The 14880-nt window shown below is 50.2% G+C and overlaps 1 protein-coding gene across 6 annotated transcripts in view; it reads left to right on the top strand.

Moving 5' to 3' along the window:
- The window catches only part of FRMD6 (FERM domain containing 6), a 199459-nt gene extending 192978 nt beyond the window's left edge, over nt 1-6481 (top strand). For all 6 annotated transcript variants that reach the window (XM_046655222.1, XM_046655223.1, XM_046655227.1 and 3 more), the window contains 2 exons: nt 1707-1798; nt 3652-6481. In XM_046655222.1, the coding sequence (XP_046511178.1) occupies nt 1707-1798; nt 3652-3936 (377 nt within the window). In that variant the 3' untranslated portion in view covers nt 3937-6481. The remainder of the gene's footprint in view (nt 1-1706; nt 1799-3651) is intronic.
- The last annotated feature ends 8399 nt before the right edge of the window (nt 6482-14880 follow it).

Raw genomic sequence — 14880 nt, 5'->3', positions numbered from 1 at the left:
CCTCCTCACACATAGAAACCTGCAGACTGGGGAGCGCGGGTGCCCTTGCTGGCTGGAATCAGACGTCAGGTCTAGAGTTGTGTGTGTTTTCTCACCCCTGCGTCATACTGGGCACAGGAGTCTGAGGAGAAAGGGTCCAAAAGGTTGACATAAAGAGACTCGCAAGTTCCATATTTGATGCATTCTTCCAGTTCCTTCATGGCAGCCCTCTTACAGGGTCACATAACCTATATAATATAAAACAATGTATATTTCTATGAAATGAAAGATGTTGTCTTAAATAAAATAGCAGCAGTATCTGTTCGTTTCCAAACCATCACTCCTAACTGTTCCTGTCGCCTGTCGAGTTAGTCTCTGCCTTGGGAACCAGCACTGCCGAGTGGCCTGGGTGCTTCTTGCTCTGTGACTTGCAGCTTTGCTTGAGCGACAGACCCTGCTGCACAGGGCTGGGCTGCCACTGCCGTCCAGACCCGCAGTCTCTGATAGCGAGCCTCCGCACGTGCCGGGCAGGCGCGCACAGGGCCCGTCACGCTGGGCTCAGTCTGTGAGAGCAGGAGGAGCTGTTGCTGCAGAGCTGCAGTCGCTGACCCGGCAGCACACGGCCTCCAGGGCCTCCCCACAGGCCCGGCAGCCGGTCGCCTCGTCACCCTCAGAGCTCTTAGACCAAACTTGGCCGTCTTTGCCCACTTGCTGTGTTATATTGCACGTTTTCCTTACAGATAGACTGCAGTGTCTTTAAACCATAACTTGACAATTACACGCACATTATAGGTGCGTGGACAGCGCTACACTGAGCTGATTGAGTAGCGATGTCGCACGCTGCTTGTCTTTGTTCTGTGGGAGCTGGCTCGAGCTGGTTCCGTGTTCCAAGCACCGGGTTTGGTGCTGACCTTTCTAGGCCGGGTCTGGGTTCTGGAGCAGACTGTGTACAGGCTTGGCAGCCAAAGGAACATTTACCAGGAAATCCAGGAGGAACTAGAGCAGGTGCCAGCCGTGCCTGTGGGGGTTTGTTCGAGAGTTAATGCCTCTTAGAAGATGAGGCTCTTTCCAGAGAGGGACCCTCTGCCAAAGCAGAGTGTGTACCCACCAGACGTGAGCATCACCCGAGAGGTTTTAAACTGTCTGCACATAAAACGGGAGCGTCTTCATGTGTCACTGCTCATTAGACACTGAGTCTGTGCTAGACCCTGAGTCACGGTGAGGCTTTCTGAGGAGCTGAGGGGCGGAAACCAGCAGAGGCCGAGTAAAGGCCAGCACTTACTCAAGGTGCTGCTTTAAAAGGTGGGGTGCACTTTGCTTAAGGTACCGTTCGGCCTTAAGGATCTCCCGCCATCTGAGGGAAAGTGTCCGTGGTCTTCTCCGTCTCCAGTTCTTGGTGGCAGGTTTACTGTCTGAAACACTTTTTCTGGGAGTTTACTCCCTGGCCACAGTCACGTAGGGAGGTGTCAGCACTGGATCCTGCTTCCAAAATGTGAGCACGGCATGATGGGCCGCACAGATCCCGGAGATCAGAACAGAGTCTTCCCCGTGGCCTCCCATGTTGGTCTCTTACGGGTGGGATCCGCTCGGGACGTCTGTGCTGCAGGCTCCCCGTTAGCCAGGATGAGCTCCGAGAACTTGTGCCCCTCCGTCCTCGCCTGCGGGCGTCCGACAGGGCGCAAGGAGTGGGCGTCGGCAGTCTTCATTTCCTCTCTGTTTTGCTTTAGGGTTGATCGTGAAAGAAATTGGCTCCTCCACGTCCAGCTCCTCGGAAACAGTCGTCAAGCTTCGAGGCCAGAGCACTGATTCTCTCCCTCAGGTACGGGGGGCACTGACGGATTAAGATCAGGAGCCGAAGTTGTAGACAGTTTTAAATAGGACCCTAACGTGCACATGTACCTAAACAAGTGAAGGTTTAGAACCCTAAGGAAATGTTTCTTACTAGATAGACACATTCTAGTTTTCCTCTGAGTTTATTTCCGTTCTGTTTTCTGGTTCCATTTATCTCCACGTTGACCTTTATTTGGGTAAATGATGTCCTTGGGTGCACACTTCATGTGGGCGGGAAGCCACTGGCCTCTGGCCTAGGTGAACTGTGTGCTCTTGACCTCAGCAACTGGGGGAACAGGGCGTTGGGTGACCTGTGCTCACTGGTTCTGTGACGCCGTCAGGAGCTGGAGGCGAGGTAGATGCTCTGACCCACGGCTGCAGCGTGTGACGCCCCATGGCTCACGTCCCCTCTGAGCTCTGGCTCTCTGTCCTTTTTGTTTCCACCCTCTGTGCGTCTCTCCTCTGTTTCTTTCTCTTCCATTCTGGCTTTCTTTGCCCTTGCTTTTTTTCTCTTCTCTTTCTTCTCATTTGTCCTTTCTTTCTCTTACTTCCATTTAAGTAGCCGTAATGTGAACCTGACGTCTTATAAAATTCCAGTGAGTGATTTCTCAGAGCGCTGTGTGGAGTGCGAGCATCAGGACCACGCTGTGTGGTTTGCACACCGCCTCTGCACTCAAGCAGCTCCTGCTGTACACGCGTGTGCTGGGCACAGCGGAGGGGCGGGCTCACATCCTCAAGATGCAGACACATCATGTGCATCCCGCGGGGATGTGGTGATGCCCCATGAGTCCCACGTGTGCAGTCACTGTGAGTCCTGGAAGGTCACCAGCTTCAGGGACTGCTGGGAGGTGACACCTAGCGTGACGCCACGCTCAGACATGATACCTAGTGAACTGTCCGTGCTCAGACATGACATGCTAGTGAACACCACGCACCGATGTGACACCTAGTGAGACGTTGTTCTCAGATCTGAGACCCTGGTGAACTGTCCATGCTCAGGCTCTGACGCCTGCTCCTGGCGGTTTCCCTCCAGCTAAGGGGAGCCGTCTTCTCGCACGGTTGGCCTCTGTGCTGGCGGCAGACAGTGAGAGAGAAGGCCAGCCCCCTCAGTCACCTGTGCAGTATCTTCCCTCCGTGGGGTTACGAGAGCCACTTGCTGCCCTGTTTCTGTGTGGCCCTGGACCCGTCTTGGGATGGCGAGTCCTGAGTGCTCCCTGGCGGCAGAACGCGGCCTCCGCGGTCCAGGAGCTGCCTCCTCGTTCTGGGACTCGCCTCCCAGGCTTTTCTGCACCAGAAACACTTTGCACTGTTTTTCTACCCAGGAATTCTGGCTTTTATAAAACAGTTCTTCAGACTGTGTTTCTTAATCGTTGGCTTGTTTTCCCCTTTCTTACTAAAATGATAACAGCCCTCGGCATGGGAGGGTTGCCACGGTGAATGCTGCATCCTAGTGGAAACAGGCAGGGTCTTTACCCGCCAGCCCGGTCATCTGGCCACTGCTCGATTTCTGAGATGCTGCCAACACTGGATTCTGGATGCATCTCCTCTGTGCCGTGGATTGTTCGTCTGTCGAGTGGGGCTCTGGCCTCCTGGGCTGTGGGCGGGTCCGTGGGTTAGCATGAGTGGCTGGTGCGGATCAGGCCTGCACGTAGGGAAGGCTCTGTGAGTGCCCGCTGCTGCTGGCGGTGTCGGTGTTTCCCCACAGACTCAGGCTGGAAACCGCTTTCTGAAGCGTGGGGACTCCTTAACCTTTCTAGACTTTGCAGCCTCCCTCTTTACCGGGACATTGCTTTCCCTTTAGTCTGTCCCCCTAAAGTTGTTGCTCCCTCCCTTATTTTCCAGACTGTCTGCCGGAAACCAAAGAGCTCCACTGACCGGCACAGCCTGAGCCTGGATGACATCAGACTCTACCAGAAGGACTTCCTGCGCATCGCCGGCCTGTGCCAGGACACCGCGCAGAGCTACACGTTTGGGTGCGGCCACGGCCTGGGCCAGGAGGGCCTCTACTGCAGCAGCTGCTTGGCTCAGCAGAGCGTACACATCCAGGACGCTTTTCCCGTCAAAAGAGCCAGCAAGTACTTCTCTCTGGACCTCACTCACGATGACGTTCCGGAGTTTGTTGTGTAAAGTGCGCCGGCCGGCAGCCACACGGCGGCCTGCCCTTTGCTGGGGGCCGCGGGGGCCGCGGGCGGCTGCTTTGCTCATCATTGTGCCATATTTCCTTCCCCCAAACACGCTCTTTCTTTACGATATTTGTGACGGAAACAAAAGCCTTGGGACAGTTGCACTTTAAGGACCGTGCATAGGTGCAGGGACTGCAGGGGACGTCTAGACGGCGCCCAGAAGTTCACGGCCTGTGGCGGGAGTGCCTTTGCTGGTCAGCCAGCCTTCAGAGCATCGAGCTGCGGTGCGTTCGGTCGCCGTCTTGTTTTCTCATTCAGCTGCCTGTAACGTCACATTTTTTATCACGTGAAACATGTTGTTAGATGTTTGCTGGTAATTTTTTTATCGCTCCCTCGTAAAATGGTCATGTTTTGAGGGAGGAGGAGGAAGAGTCGCCTCTTTCTGTGGGGAGACCGTTGACGCACACAGGGGCTGTCCCAAAGAGAGCCCTCGCAAGGCCGTCACAGTCACGTGGTTCTCGAAAGCCAAAGAGTCGCTGTACGGAGGCGTCGCCCAGGAGGGAGATGCGAGTCAGCAGTCAGCAGGGGACGGCACGCTGTGATGCCGTGACTCCTTCGCAGCCGGCTGCACCCGACCTCCTCTCCCAGAAAGCTCTAGGCCTCAGCCGAGTCCTCATCCAAGGAACCCATCAGCTGTGTTCATGTCTTAATGTGTTTTGTGGCGTTTCAAAACCAGTTTCTGTTACAGAAACGTGTTAGAAAATGTTTGTGCTTGGTGTTCGTTTTTAATCAAGAACGAATTATGGTAACGGTAGTTTCTGCTTAACCACAATGCCCTAGCTACACGTATGCGTAACACATACATAAATCCACGAGGCTGTGTGTGTCTGTATGTGTGCAAAGCTTGCCGCTCTTTATTTTCGCCTCCGTGGCTGTCTGGTCCACACGGCTTTTCTTGTCTGATACGGAGGATGTGTCATGGAATGCGTGGTGCCTGCAGACAATCACTTGATGGAGAGTTAAGAACAACTGTTTCCTCACGTGTCTTTTCCTGTGATTCTCAACCCTGGTTGCATAACAATTATTTGGGGAGCTTTTAAGGAAATAGCCATGTCTGGGTCCCATCCCGGGTGAATTAGCTCAGTGTCCTGTGGTGGGACCCAGGTGGGATCGCCTCTTCTTTCAGAGTTCTCCAGAAGGAGCTCATACGCGGCAGAGTTGGAAGCCACTGGTTCAGAGGGCGTCTCTCGTGGCTTTTGAAGCAGAAGTGTGTGGGAGATGTTAGTGTTTGAGAAAGGGCCAGTTTTGAGACGGTTTCTGCCACTGCTGTGAGGCGTCCAGGGCAACCAGGTCGGGAGAGCAACTGAGCCTCCGCAGAGCGCGTTGCTCAGCACAAGGTCTTTCTACGGGATGTTTTAATGACCAAGTATTTTACAACATTTGTTTACCATATTTTAATATACCATTTTTCTATCTACCAGGTTTTATTAAAAAAAACTATATATTATTTTCTAAAGAAACAGTCATATTTTTATACAAAATTGTTTTCAGGTAACAGAGAAATAGCCTTAGGGTACAGCAGACTTGCAGTGCTGCCCCCGGTGGGAGTCAGTATTACACACATGGAGATCGTCCCCACGCCCCACCTGTGGCACCTCGTGTCCCCACGTGGGTGTCACAGGGCCTGGTGGACTCGAGCCTGGTCAGAGGACTTTAACTTGACACCTCAGAAGGCAAAAAAGTTCTGTAGTCATAAATTATTTTGCTTTAGCAAGTGTTTTAAGAGAACCAAAGTTTGAGCTTCAGGCTGTACGGACGTGTCTGTCTCTGTATAAAGGATGACAGGATCATCTAATGACTGTTTCACTGGTGAGTCACTCATAACCACCATTTCTTACGGATGCTGGAAAGAAATCCTGGTGAAGTTTGGCTCTAAAGAGCCCAGATCATAATGTGGGGCGTTTTCTTGGCTCTTGGTTCCTGCAAAGATCAAGAAAACCCTGTTTAATTAAATGGGTCGTGCTTGCACTTCCTTCTCTCTACTCCAGCCGGAATCGGGCTCCCGGGCTCTGCCAGCATCGTCGGTGGTCTTGCACACCCTCCTTGTAATGGGGTTTATGAATAGTCTTGTGGGTTTTCAAAGATGAAACATGCTAAGGACACTTTTGCTTTTTGATCCACTGATTGCAGCAGGAATATATATATATATGTATATGAAAATCCATCTTGAATATCTACATTTTTGTATTTGAAAATTGTTTTAAAAAAATAAAAAAGGAAAAGAAAAGTGTAAAGCTGTTATTTATTCTGCGTTTGTTAACATGCGTTGCCAGCCAGCCTCCCGACGTGGGAGATGTTGCCTCCACGCGTTTTCATTTGTGTTTGCACCAGTGAGCTTTATCTCTGCGTGAACTGTCAGAGTCCTTTCTGTGAAAGGATCATCGTGTCAGGATGGCACCAAAGTGTGTAAAAAACTGCACTATTTTGTAACTATTCTTATAGGCATTTCATGGTAAGATTAGCAGTAAATAAAGTTACTTTAATTTGTCTTTGAAGTGCCTTTTTATTGTTAGTTCTCAACGAGGCAGAAAGCCTCAAAGAGTCAGTGTTCCCTTTGACCTTCTTTCCTGTGACAGAGCACACGGAAGGTCCGGGGTGGTGGCCCCCCCCCCCCCCCCGGTGATGATGGTGACGCGGAGCCGAGCCCCGCCGTGTGCCAGCCCCCACTCCACGTGTGGGAGGAGGCCATGTGCCAGCCTCCGCTCCTCCTGGCCCTTGTGCAGTCACACGGCCTTGGGTGGTCCCGTCACTGTGGACGTCACGGAACGCATGGACACAAGCCAAGTGGTCCAGCGGCTCCACGCCTAGGCTCTGGTGTAGCCTGCTCTCCTGGGCTGCAGACCAGCACTGTGCGCTGTGGGCAGCTGTAACCTGCTGGTGAGAATCTGTCCTAGAGAAGGTACAGTCAGAACACAGCATGAAAGGTAAACACTGGTACACCCGAATAAAGCACTTACTGTAAGTGGGACTTGGTCTGGGTGAGTTGGTGAGTGAGTGGCGAGTTAATGTGAAGGCCTAGGACATTGCTGGACGCTGGACTTTATAGACACTGCACTTCGGCTACACTGAAACATACAAAAATATTTTTCCTCAATAAGTTAACTTCAGCTGATTTGGTGAGGAAGACTGGCCCTGAGCTAAGATCTGTGCCCGTCTTCCCCTACTTTTTGTGTGTGGGATGCCTACCACAGCATGGCTTGATGAGCAGTGTGTATGTCTGCGCCCGGGATCTGAACGTGAGAACCCTGGGCTGCTGAAGCAGAGCACGCAAAGCCAACCACTGTGCCACCGGGCCGGCCCCTGACTAACTTTTTTATTTTATAAACTTTTAAATTTTTTTTAACTCTTTGACTCTTGTAATACAGCTTAAAACACGTGGTATAGCTGTACAAAAATATTTTCTTTGTATCCTTATTGTGTAAGCTTGTTTATATTTTTAAAATTTTTATTTAATTTTTAAGCTTTTCTGTTAAAAACTAAGACAAATGCACATTAGCCTAGGCCTGCACAGGATCAGGATCATCAGTAGCACTGTCTTCCCCTCCGCATCCTATCCAACTGGAAGGTCTTCAGGGGCAGTAACATGCCTGGAGCTGTCCTCTCCTATGATGACACGCCTTCTTCTGGAACACCTGAAGGGGCTGCCTGAGGCTCTTGAGGAGATGTCACTCTTCGGAAAATGTCCAAGGTGGTTTGCTTGGTTTGTTTACTTATTCATCATAGATTTGCTTTTAAGCAGATAATGCACCACAAACATTCCTCTCTACTAATGAAAACCTTTTGGTGTTGGGTCCATGTTTTCAAACTTTTCAAGGAGCTTGGTGAGGTCTGAAAAGCTGCTGCTACACGCTTCACTGAATTTTCTAGGAGGTTCTTCTTATTTTTCTTGTAGTTTCCTTTTTTCTTGCCTCTTCTTCGGCTAAGCATTCCTGTTCCAGGTCCAATGACTCCTCATGAGTCAGTTCCTCGGGAACCACCTCCAGGAGCCCCTCAGTGTCATCCTCATCCACACCCAGGTTGAATTTGTCTGCCTTCTCAGCCACAGCTTCGTTTCCTTTTGCCACTGCCTCATCCTCGGCAAATCCTCTGACGCCATGGACAGATAGTTCCTGAGTGTCTTCTCCAGATGCCATTCACACACTCCTTGGTGATGTTACCCCAAGTCGAAGCAAGGTTCTTGATGCAATCACAGAGGTTGTAATCCTTCCAGAATCGCATCAGTGTCTTCCTCAGTTGCAGCAATAACCTGGGCAAAGGTCCTCCTCAGGTAGCAGGCCTTAGAAGCTGCTATAATCCTTGATCCATTGGTTGGATCAAAGAGGTGGTGTTTAGAGGGAGAAATATGACTTTGATATTGGGGTGGAGATCATCAACAAAAGGAAGGTGTCCAGGAGCATTATCAACAATAAGCAAAATCTTGAAAGGTACATTATTCTCCAAAGAGTACTTCTCCATTTTGCTGGCCCAGCAATTCAGGAGGGCATCTTGGAAGAGGAGCTGGGTCATCCATGACTTCTTATTGCTCCTGTAGTACACTGGCAGTGTGTGCCTATGCTTGAAGGCCCTGGGGTTCTCCCTGTGCCAGATCACAATGGGTTTAATTTAGTAGCCTGCAACATCGCCCCCAGGCACGACAGTTGTCCTGTTCTTAACAGCCTTGAAACCTGGCATTGAGTTGGCCTCTTTGTGGATGGAAGTCCCTTCAGGCATCTGTTTCCAGAATAAGGAGGTTTCTTTCATATTGAATATTTGCTCTGGCAAGAAAGTTTCCTCTACAATCAGCTTATCTAGAGTTTCCAAAAGTCCTTCAGGTGCCTTCACATCAGCACTCGCAGACTCACCACTCACTTTCTCATTCTGTAACGAATAATGATTCTGGGATGGTTTAAACCACCCAGAGCTAGCGGTAAATTCAGCATCGTAGTTGGTCCAGTCTTGTCTTTCAGCATTGCCACCATTTTGCTTTTTCTGTGATTGTCGTGGTGCTGAGAGGGATAAGCTACTGTCTGCACTTCAGTCCAGGTCATTAGAAGTTCCTCCAGGTCTGGTACAGGTCCTTCTCAAATTTTTGTCAGTCTCATTGCCTTCAATGAAGCAGACCCTTTAAGAGCTTCTGTAACTCTGTCCTTTTCCTTCAGGATCGTAGCTGTGGTGGAATGGGACATGTCCAACTGGTGAGCAATCACCATCACTGATTTTCCACCTTCATAGTCCTTAACCGCTGTTAATGTCATTTTTCCAGGTCAGACACTTGATGTGGGCTCTTACTGGCAACGTTAGCAGTGGATTTGATGTACTTGGGGGCCGTGATGAACAAAACAACACAGATTAAATCAGTCACAAGAGAAGTGACATAAACAAGAGACAGTCAACACACGCCGCATGAGGCTGCTGCCCGTGTGACACGTGTCCTGTTTTTACAGGGGACTTTTTATAAGTAGGAAGAATACCCTTTAGAACAACCAGAGCGCTAACAACTAGAACATACAACTATGGACCAGGGGGCTTTGGGGAGAAGAAGGAAAAAAAAAAGATTGGCAACAGATGTTAGTGCAGATGCCAATCTTTTTAAAAAAAACAGAATACCCTTTAGAATAATGATAAAAGTATGACATAGTAAATCCATAAGCCAGTACCACCGTCGTTTATTATCATTGTCAAGTGTGACGTGCTGTACGTAACTGTGTGTGCTCTGCTTCCATACGACTCACCCTTCAGCAGCATCACCACAGACTCACGGTAACGCGTGCACCACGACGTCATGATGGCTACGACGTCGCTAGGGGGACAGGAACTTCCAGCTCCATTATAATCCAATGGACCACCGTCCAACGTGTGGTCCGTCCGGGCAAGAGCGTCGTCAGCGGCCATGACTGTCTCCATAAGGCAGGTCCTCGTTACTCTCGAGTTGGACGTGAGGGAACAAGGCTCTGCGGGGCAGTGTGGCCAGCGCTCTTCATCCCAAACTGTGGGCTGCGAGGGCCCTACTTCGTAAAACATAATAATTTCCATTTTTAAAGTTAAAATTAATTTTTGCCCTTAGAACAATCATCGTTGGAGCATTGGTTTTAATTTCAAAAAAAATAAGTGGTCGCATTTAAAAGCGTGCATCCACAAGACCACACGTGAGGATGGTGTGGCACAGGGGACCGAGCCCGGAGCTGGTCCACGGACGGGGCTCTGAAGAGCCCGGCTCTCCTACAGAGGGAAACCCGGTACCTTCTCTGTGCTCCAGGCTTCTGGCTATAAAACAGCAGTAATAATGCAGAGGACTGTTGGGGTGAAGCAAGGTAACAGGTATGACAGCCCCTGATGACCAGCTGGGGAGAGCGGGGTTTTCAAACCTAACAAACGTTCAACTTTCATAGAACCGAACCATTCGGTCATTTGGAAGCATACAATCCAAAAAACGCTTTCTGGTGGAGTGTTACTCGTGAATTTGCAGAGCATTTGGTAAACTGCAGGTAAACTGGAGGAAAGGGAAGAAAATACATGGTCACCGACTGTGTGTCTGATCTGACGCACGCCGTGTCTGCTCCGCACAGCACTCCCGGCAGCCGCACCCTCACTGTCCAGCTGAGGAAAAGTTCAGCTTGCCCACGACCCACGGCTGGTCAGTGATGGAGCCGAGTTTCAAACGCAAATCTGTCCCCAAAAGCTTTGCTTTCTCTGCTACGTACAGCGTTACCACTGCCCTTAGAGAAAGCTCAGGCTCCAATAGGGAAGACGGACTCACAGTGTTGATGCTGTGATAAAGGAAACTTGTTCACACACTAGTGTTTTTTGAACGCCCGCTATCTGCCAGACACACACACAAGGCTTGTAGAGGTTTTGCCTTGGCACAGGCAGGGAAGACGTGGGGCAGGGAGTGGGAGGGGAAAGGTCAGAGAAGGTTTTACTGGGAGGAAGAGCCTTGAATGGGGCCTTCCGGTGGGATGGATGAGGTACAAGCTCTACGGGCAAAGGCGGAGAAGCTGAGACACCCAGGCTCATGAAGGGACCTTTGGCTTGAGTGGTGACTCTCCAGCCTAGTCATGAATGGCCTTGGGTGCCCAGATGAGGACACTGAGTTTTTTGTGGACAGCAGGGAGCCACTGAAGGGGGTTGGAAGAAGAAGATGTGTCTGGAGTTTGAGAGAAATCATGGAAGCAGGGCTGGTAGAAGGCGGGGAGGGAGCAGCCAGCCTAGAGGATGACGAGGACCTGAAGACGGCATGGCACAGGGAGAAAAAGGAAAAGATTCAGATGCTGTGTAGGAAGCAGAATAACAGGACTGTGCCCCCGCCCCCGACACACACACACAAGGCTGTCACCTCCCAAGCTAAATATTGGAGGAATAGGCAATTTTGCCATACTTGGCAATGTTCTTGGGAGGACTGAAGAGTTAATTACTGCTCTACGTTATGAATTAAATCTACTCTGCATGAACACTTTGAAAATTGGTGCGATGGTCACAACCACTCCAGTCCACTACGGTGGTTCTCAACTCTGGATGCACATCAGAATGACCTGGAGAACTCAAAACAGCCGCACCTGGGTGCAGACCAGAGCTGCCGGCCTACTTGGTCTCAGATGGGCATGGTGCTACTAAAAGGTCTGCAGGTGACGCTGATGTGCACCTGTCCATAGGTGAGCCCCAGCAGCACAGACCAGCCGGGTTGTCTGCTCCTGAGCTAGCCTGGTCCACTCTGGGGACGGGTTGGGTCTCCAGAGTGTCCAGGATTATCGTGTTTTGTGAGCGTGACATTGTTGTCTTTTTGCCAACACAGCTGTCAGAGAGTGAACCAGTGTTCAAGTGAGAATAGGAACAGACCCACATCCTAGACACCGGGGCATTGCATGCATGCGACTGGCTCAGTATGAGGGTGGGGGTCACGTGAATACAGTAAGATATTTAAAAATCTCCTCCCTGTCACTGTTTCATTTGCCTTGTCATTTTCTCTGATGCTTTACACACGTTGATCCCCACACAAAGGTGCGATGAAGATGAGTAAGCTCAGTTCCACTCAGCCCTCGATCCTTAAGACGTGTTTTGAGTGAATGGAGGAGCCTGACCTCCGAAAAGTCCTGCTCAGATGCCGTGAGCATTGCAGGCGATGGAGCTGTGCACTCAGGAGATGAGTCGGAGGTCTGTACACACAGCGCGGCTATAACTAACCAATGCTTCACTGAGGATGGGTGCTTGTCCACCTGGTGTCGACTGCCATCAGTTAGGGTCTAATTTATTACTGTCGTTAAGCCCAGACATGGATTTCACAGGAACAGACGGGTCCCAACTCAGGAAGGGGTCCCGTTCCAGGTTTGCTTCTAAATCGCTGGCTTGATTTTTAGAGAATGCCAGCCCATGAATGCCTGTTGATTCCAGGATATTATTAGAGGTGATTCGTTTCCATGCATTGGTAACCATCCATCCAAGAAGAGGCCTGGAGTTTAAATAAGGTAGAAGGAGCGGCCCCACAATCTGCTGGAGACGATGGTACCCCCAGGAGACCAGCATCTCAATCTGCAGGTGTTACTGCTCAGGGTACCTCCATGCCCAGCTATAAAGAAAAGTAGACACAAGCTTCAGGCAAGCCAGAACAAAGCCGCTCTGAGCCAGCTTCTACCTTGGGGTCCCGTGATGGCTGCTTCTCCTCCTCACCCCGGGCGCCATCCAGAGCTGCCCAGCCTGGCTCTGCCATCCAGGAGGAGCCGGCTGGGCCGAAGCTGACACCTCAGCTCAGACCCAGGCCCTCTTCTCGGGATCTACAGAGACGGAGGAGGGGACGGGCCTAGGAGCCACTCCACGAAGCAAGGCCCAGGGTCATCTCCAGACTCCACCCCTGAACACAGCAGTTAAGGGGCCTACATCGGGGCCTTTAAATGCAGCGTCACTGTGAATGGGGAAGACCATAGAGTCCACTGGAGAAATTAAAAGAAGGCCAAAAGAAACTAATACACCACGTGCCTAAAAGGAAAGACTCCACAATGTAAACGTGACTTTTCCCATCGATTCCCATCAAAATCACAAATGAAACCTTTTAACCATGACAGAGTAATAGGGGCCAATTTTACCTCTCACCTTAAACAACTAAAAACAAGGACAAACTCTGTATAAAAAATGTTTTTAGACAGTCAACAAGCAGTGAGGTAGGGTAAGCCTCGGAGGAGGGAAGCACACCGTGAGCCCTGTCATTGCCCGGCTTACTGCAGCCATCACAGGGAAGAGGAACCCAGACAGACCCGGTGGTCTCCCTGAGCTGAGGGGGCAGAGTGGAGAGCTGGGGGAGGCGAGGATCCTGGAGGCCACGGGGCGAGGGGTTTGGAGACCTACAGGAGGCCCCGTCTGCAGCTGAGCGCCGATCCACACACGCAGGGGAGCAAACCGGAGGGTGGGGGCAGAACCAGGGGAAAGGAGCGAGCGACCCCGGAGCTGGCACAGCCCCACCAGCCAGAGCGAAAAACCCCGTGACACATGGGCCTCTCGCAGAGCGCTCAGAAGGGTGTTCCCGAGACTACAGTTCCTCTGGTCTTGCCCCACAGCCCAACAAGCGAGCCTCCTAAACACGGGAGGAAAGAGCCGTCAACAGAGGATGCCTACCCAGCAAAAGTCTCTTTCAAAAACAAAGATGAAATAAGGCCTTTGTCAGGCCTACAAAAGCTGCAAGAATTCAACACCAGCGGATCTACACAGAAAAGTTCGTACACGTCTTTCGGGCTAAAAGAAAATACCAGACGGAAGACTTCATCTCCACGAAGAATGAAGAGCCACAGAGATGGAAACTACGTGGGTAAACAGAAAACACAATCTTTTTCATATTTCAAATCTCTTTAAGAAATAATTGATCATTTAAAAGAAAAACAATGTATTATGGACTTTATAACACACGTAAAACGTGAAATGTGTGACCACGGCAGGACCAGGACCAGGGCAGGGAAATGAAGCGTGCCTGGCTGGAAGGGTGCAGCGCTGCTCGGAGGTGGACCGTGAACACTTAAAGACGTATACAATAACTCTGAAGCAACCCCTAAAAATAAACAGAACGTAGAGGCATAAGAGAGAAAATGGAATAATGAAAATGACTAAGCCCCAAAGAAGGCAGACGGAGAGGAAAAAAGGAACAAAGAACAAAATGACAAGTGAAAAATAGAAAGTTGGTACATTTAAACCCAACCACATCAATAATCAATTAAAGGTAAAATTCACCCAAAGACATTTACGAGGAACAGCCAGGAACTTTTTGAAATACAGACCCAATGAGGACATAGTGACTTTTCCAGATGCGGAACTCACCGTGGGGTTCCTGTTACTAAGGATGCTGATGCTAGGACTGGCACACTTGTTCAGGAAAGGGCCAAAGAGTAAACATTTTGGCCTTTGCAGGCCACGGGGCTGTCTCTGTTGCAACCACTCAACCCTGCCCTTGTAGCATGAAAGCGGCCACAGACGACGTGCGACAAATGAGCCTGGTGGTGTTCCAGTAAAGCTTTATTTACAAAGCAGGCGGGACTTAGCCCGCAGGCTGTCGTCTGCCGATCCCCGATCTAGAGTCTGGAAGCAGACCAGTGTGTAAACGGGACTCGGCAAATGAAACAGGCGGCATTGCAGGTCAGAGGGAAGGGACGGATTAGTCAATGGTTAGTGCCGGAAAAATTAGCTGCTCTTTGTAAAATACAATTAGACCTCAACTTTGTGCCATTCGCAAAAATAAGTTAAAGAGCCAAACATTAAAAAATTACAACTATAAAAGTATGAGAGGGCAATCGAGAAAAATAGATGTATAAACTTGGGGCGGGGGAAGCTTTCTTAAACTCACAATACTCACAAGTCACAAAAAACAAAGGTGATAAATTTGAGTACAAAAATGTTTTAAAAACTCTCCTCTATACTAAAAAAATAGAAGTCCCCT

The sequence above is a fragment of the Equus quagga genome, chromosome 2, assembly GCF_021613505.1.
Source record: "Equus quagga isolate Etosha38 chromosome 2, UCLA_HA_Equagga_1.0, whole genome shotgun sequence".
NCBI lineage: Eukaryota > Metazoa > Chordata > Mammalia > Perissodactyla > Equidae > Equus > Equus quagga.
This window is presented reverse-complemented; position numbering and strand designations above follow the sequence as displayed.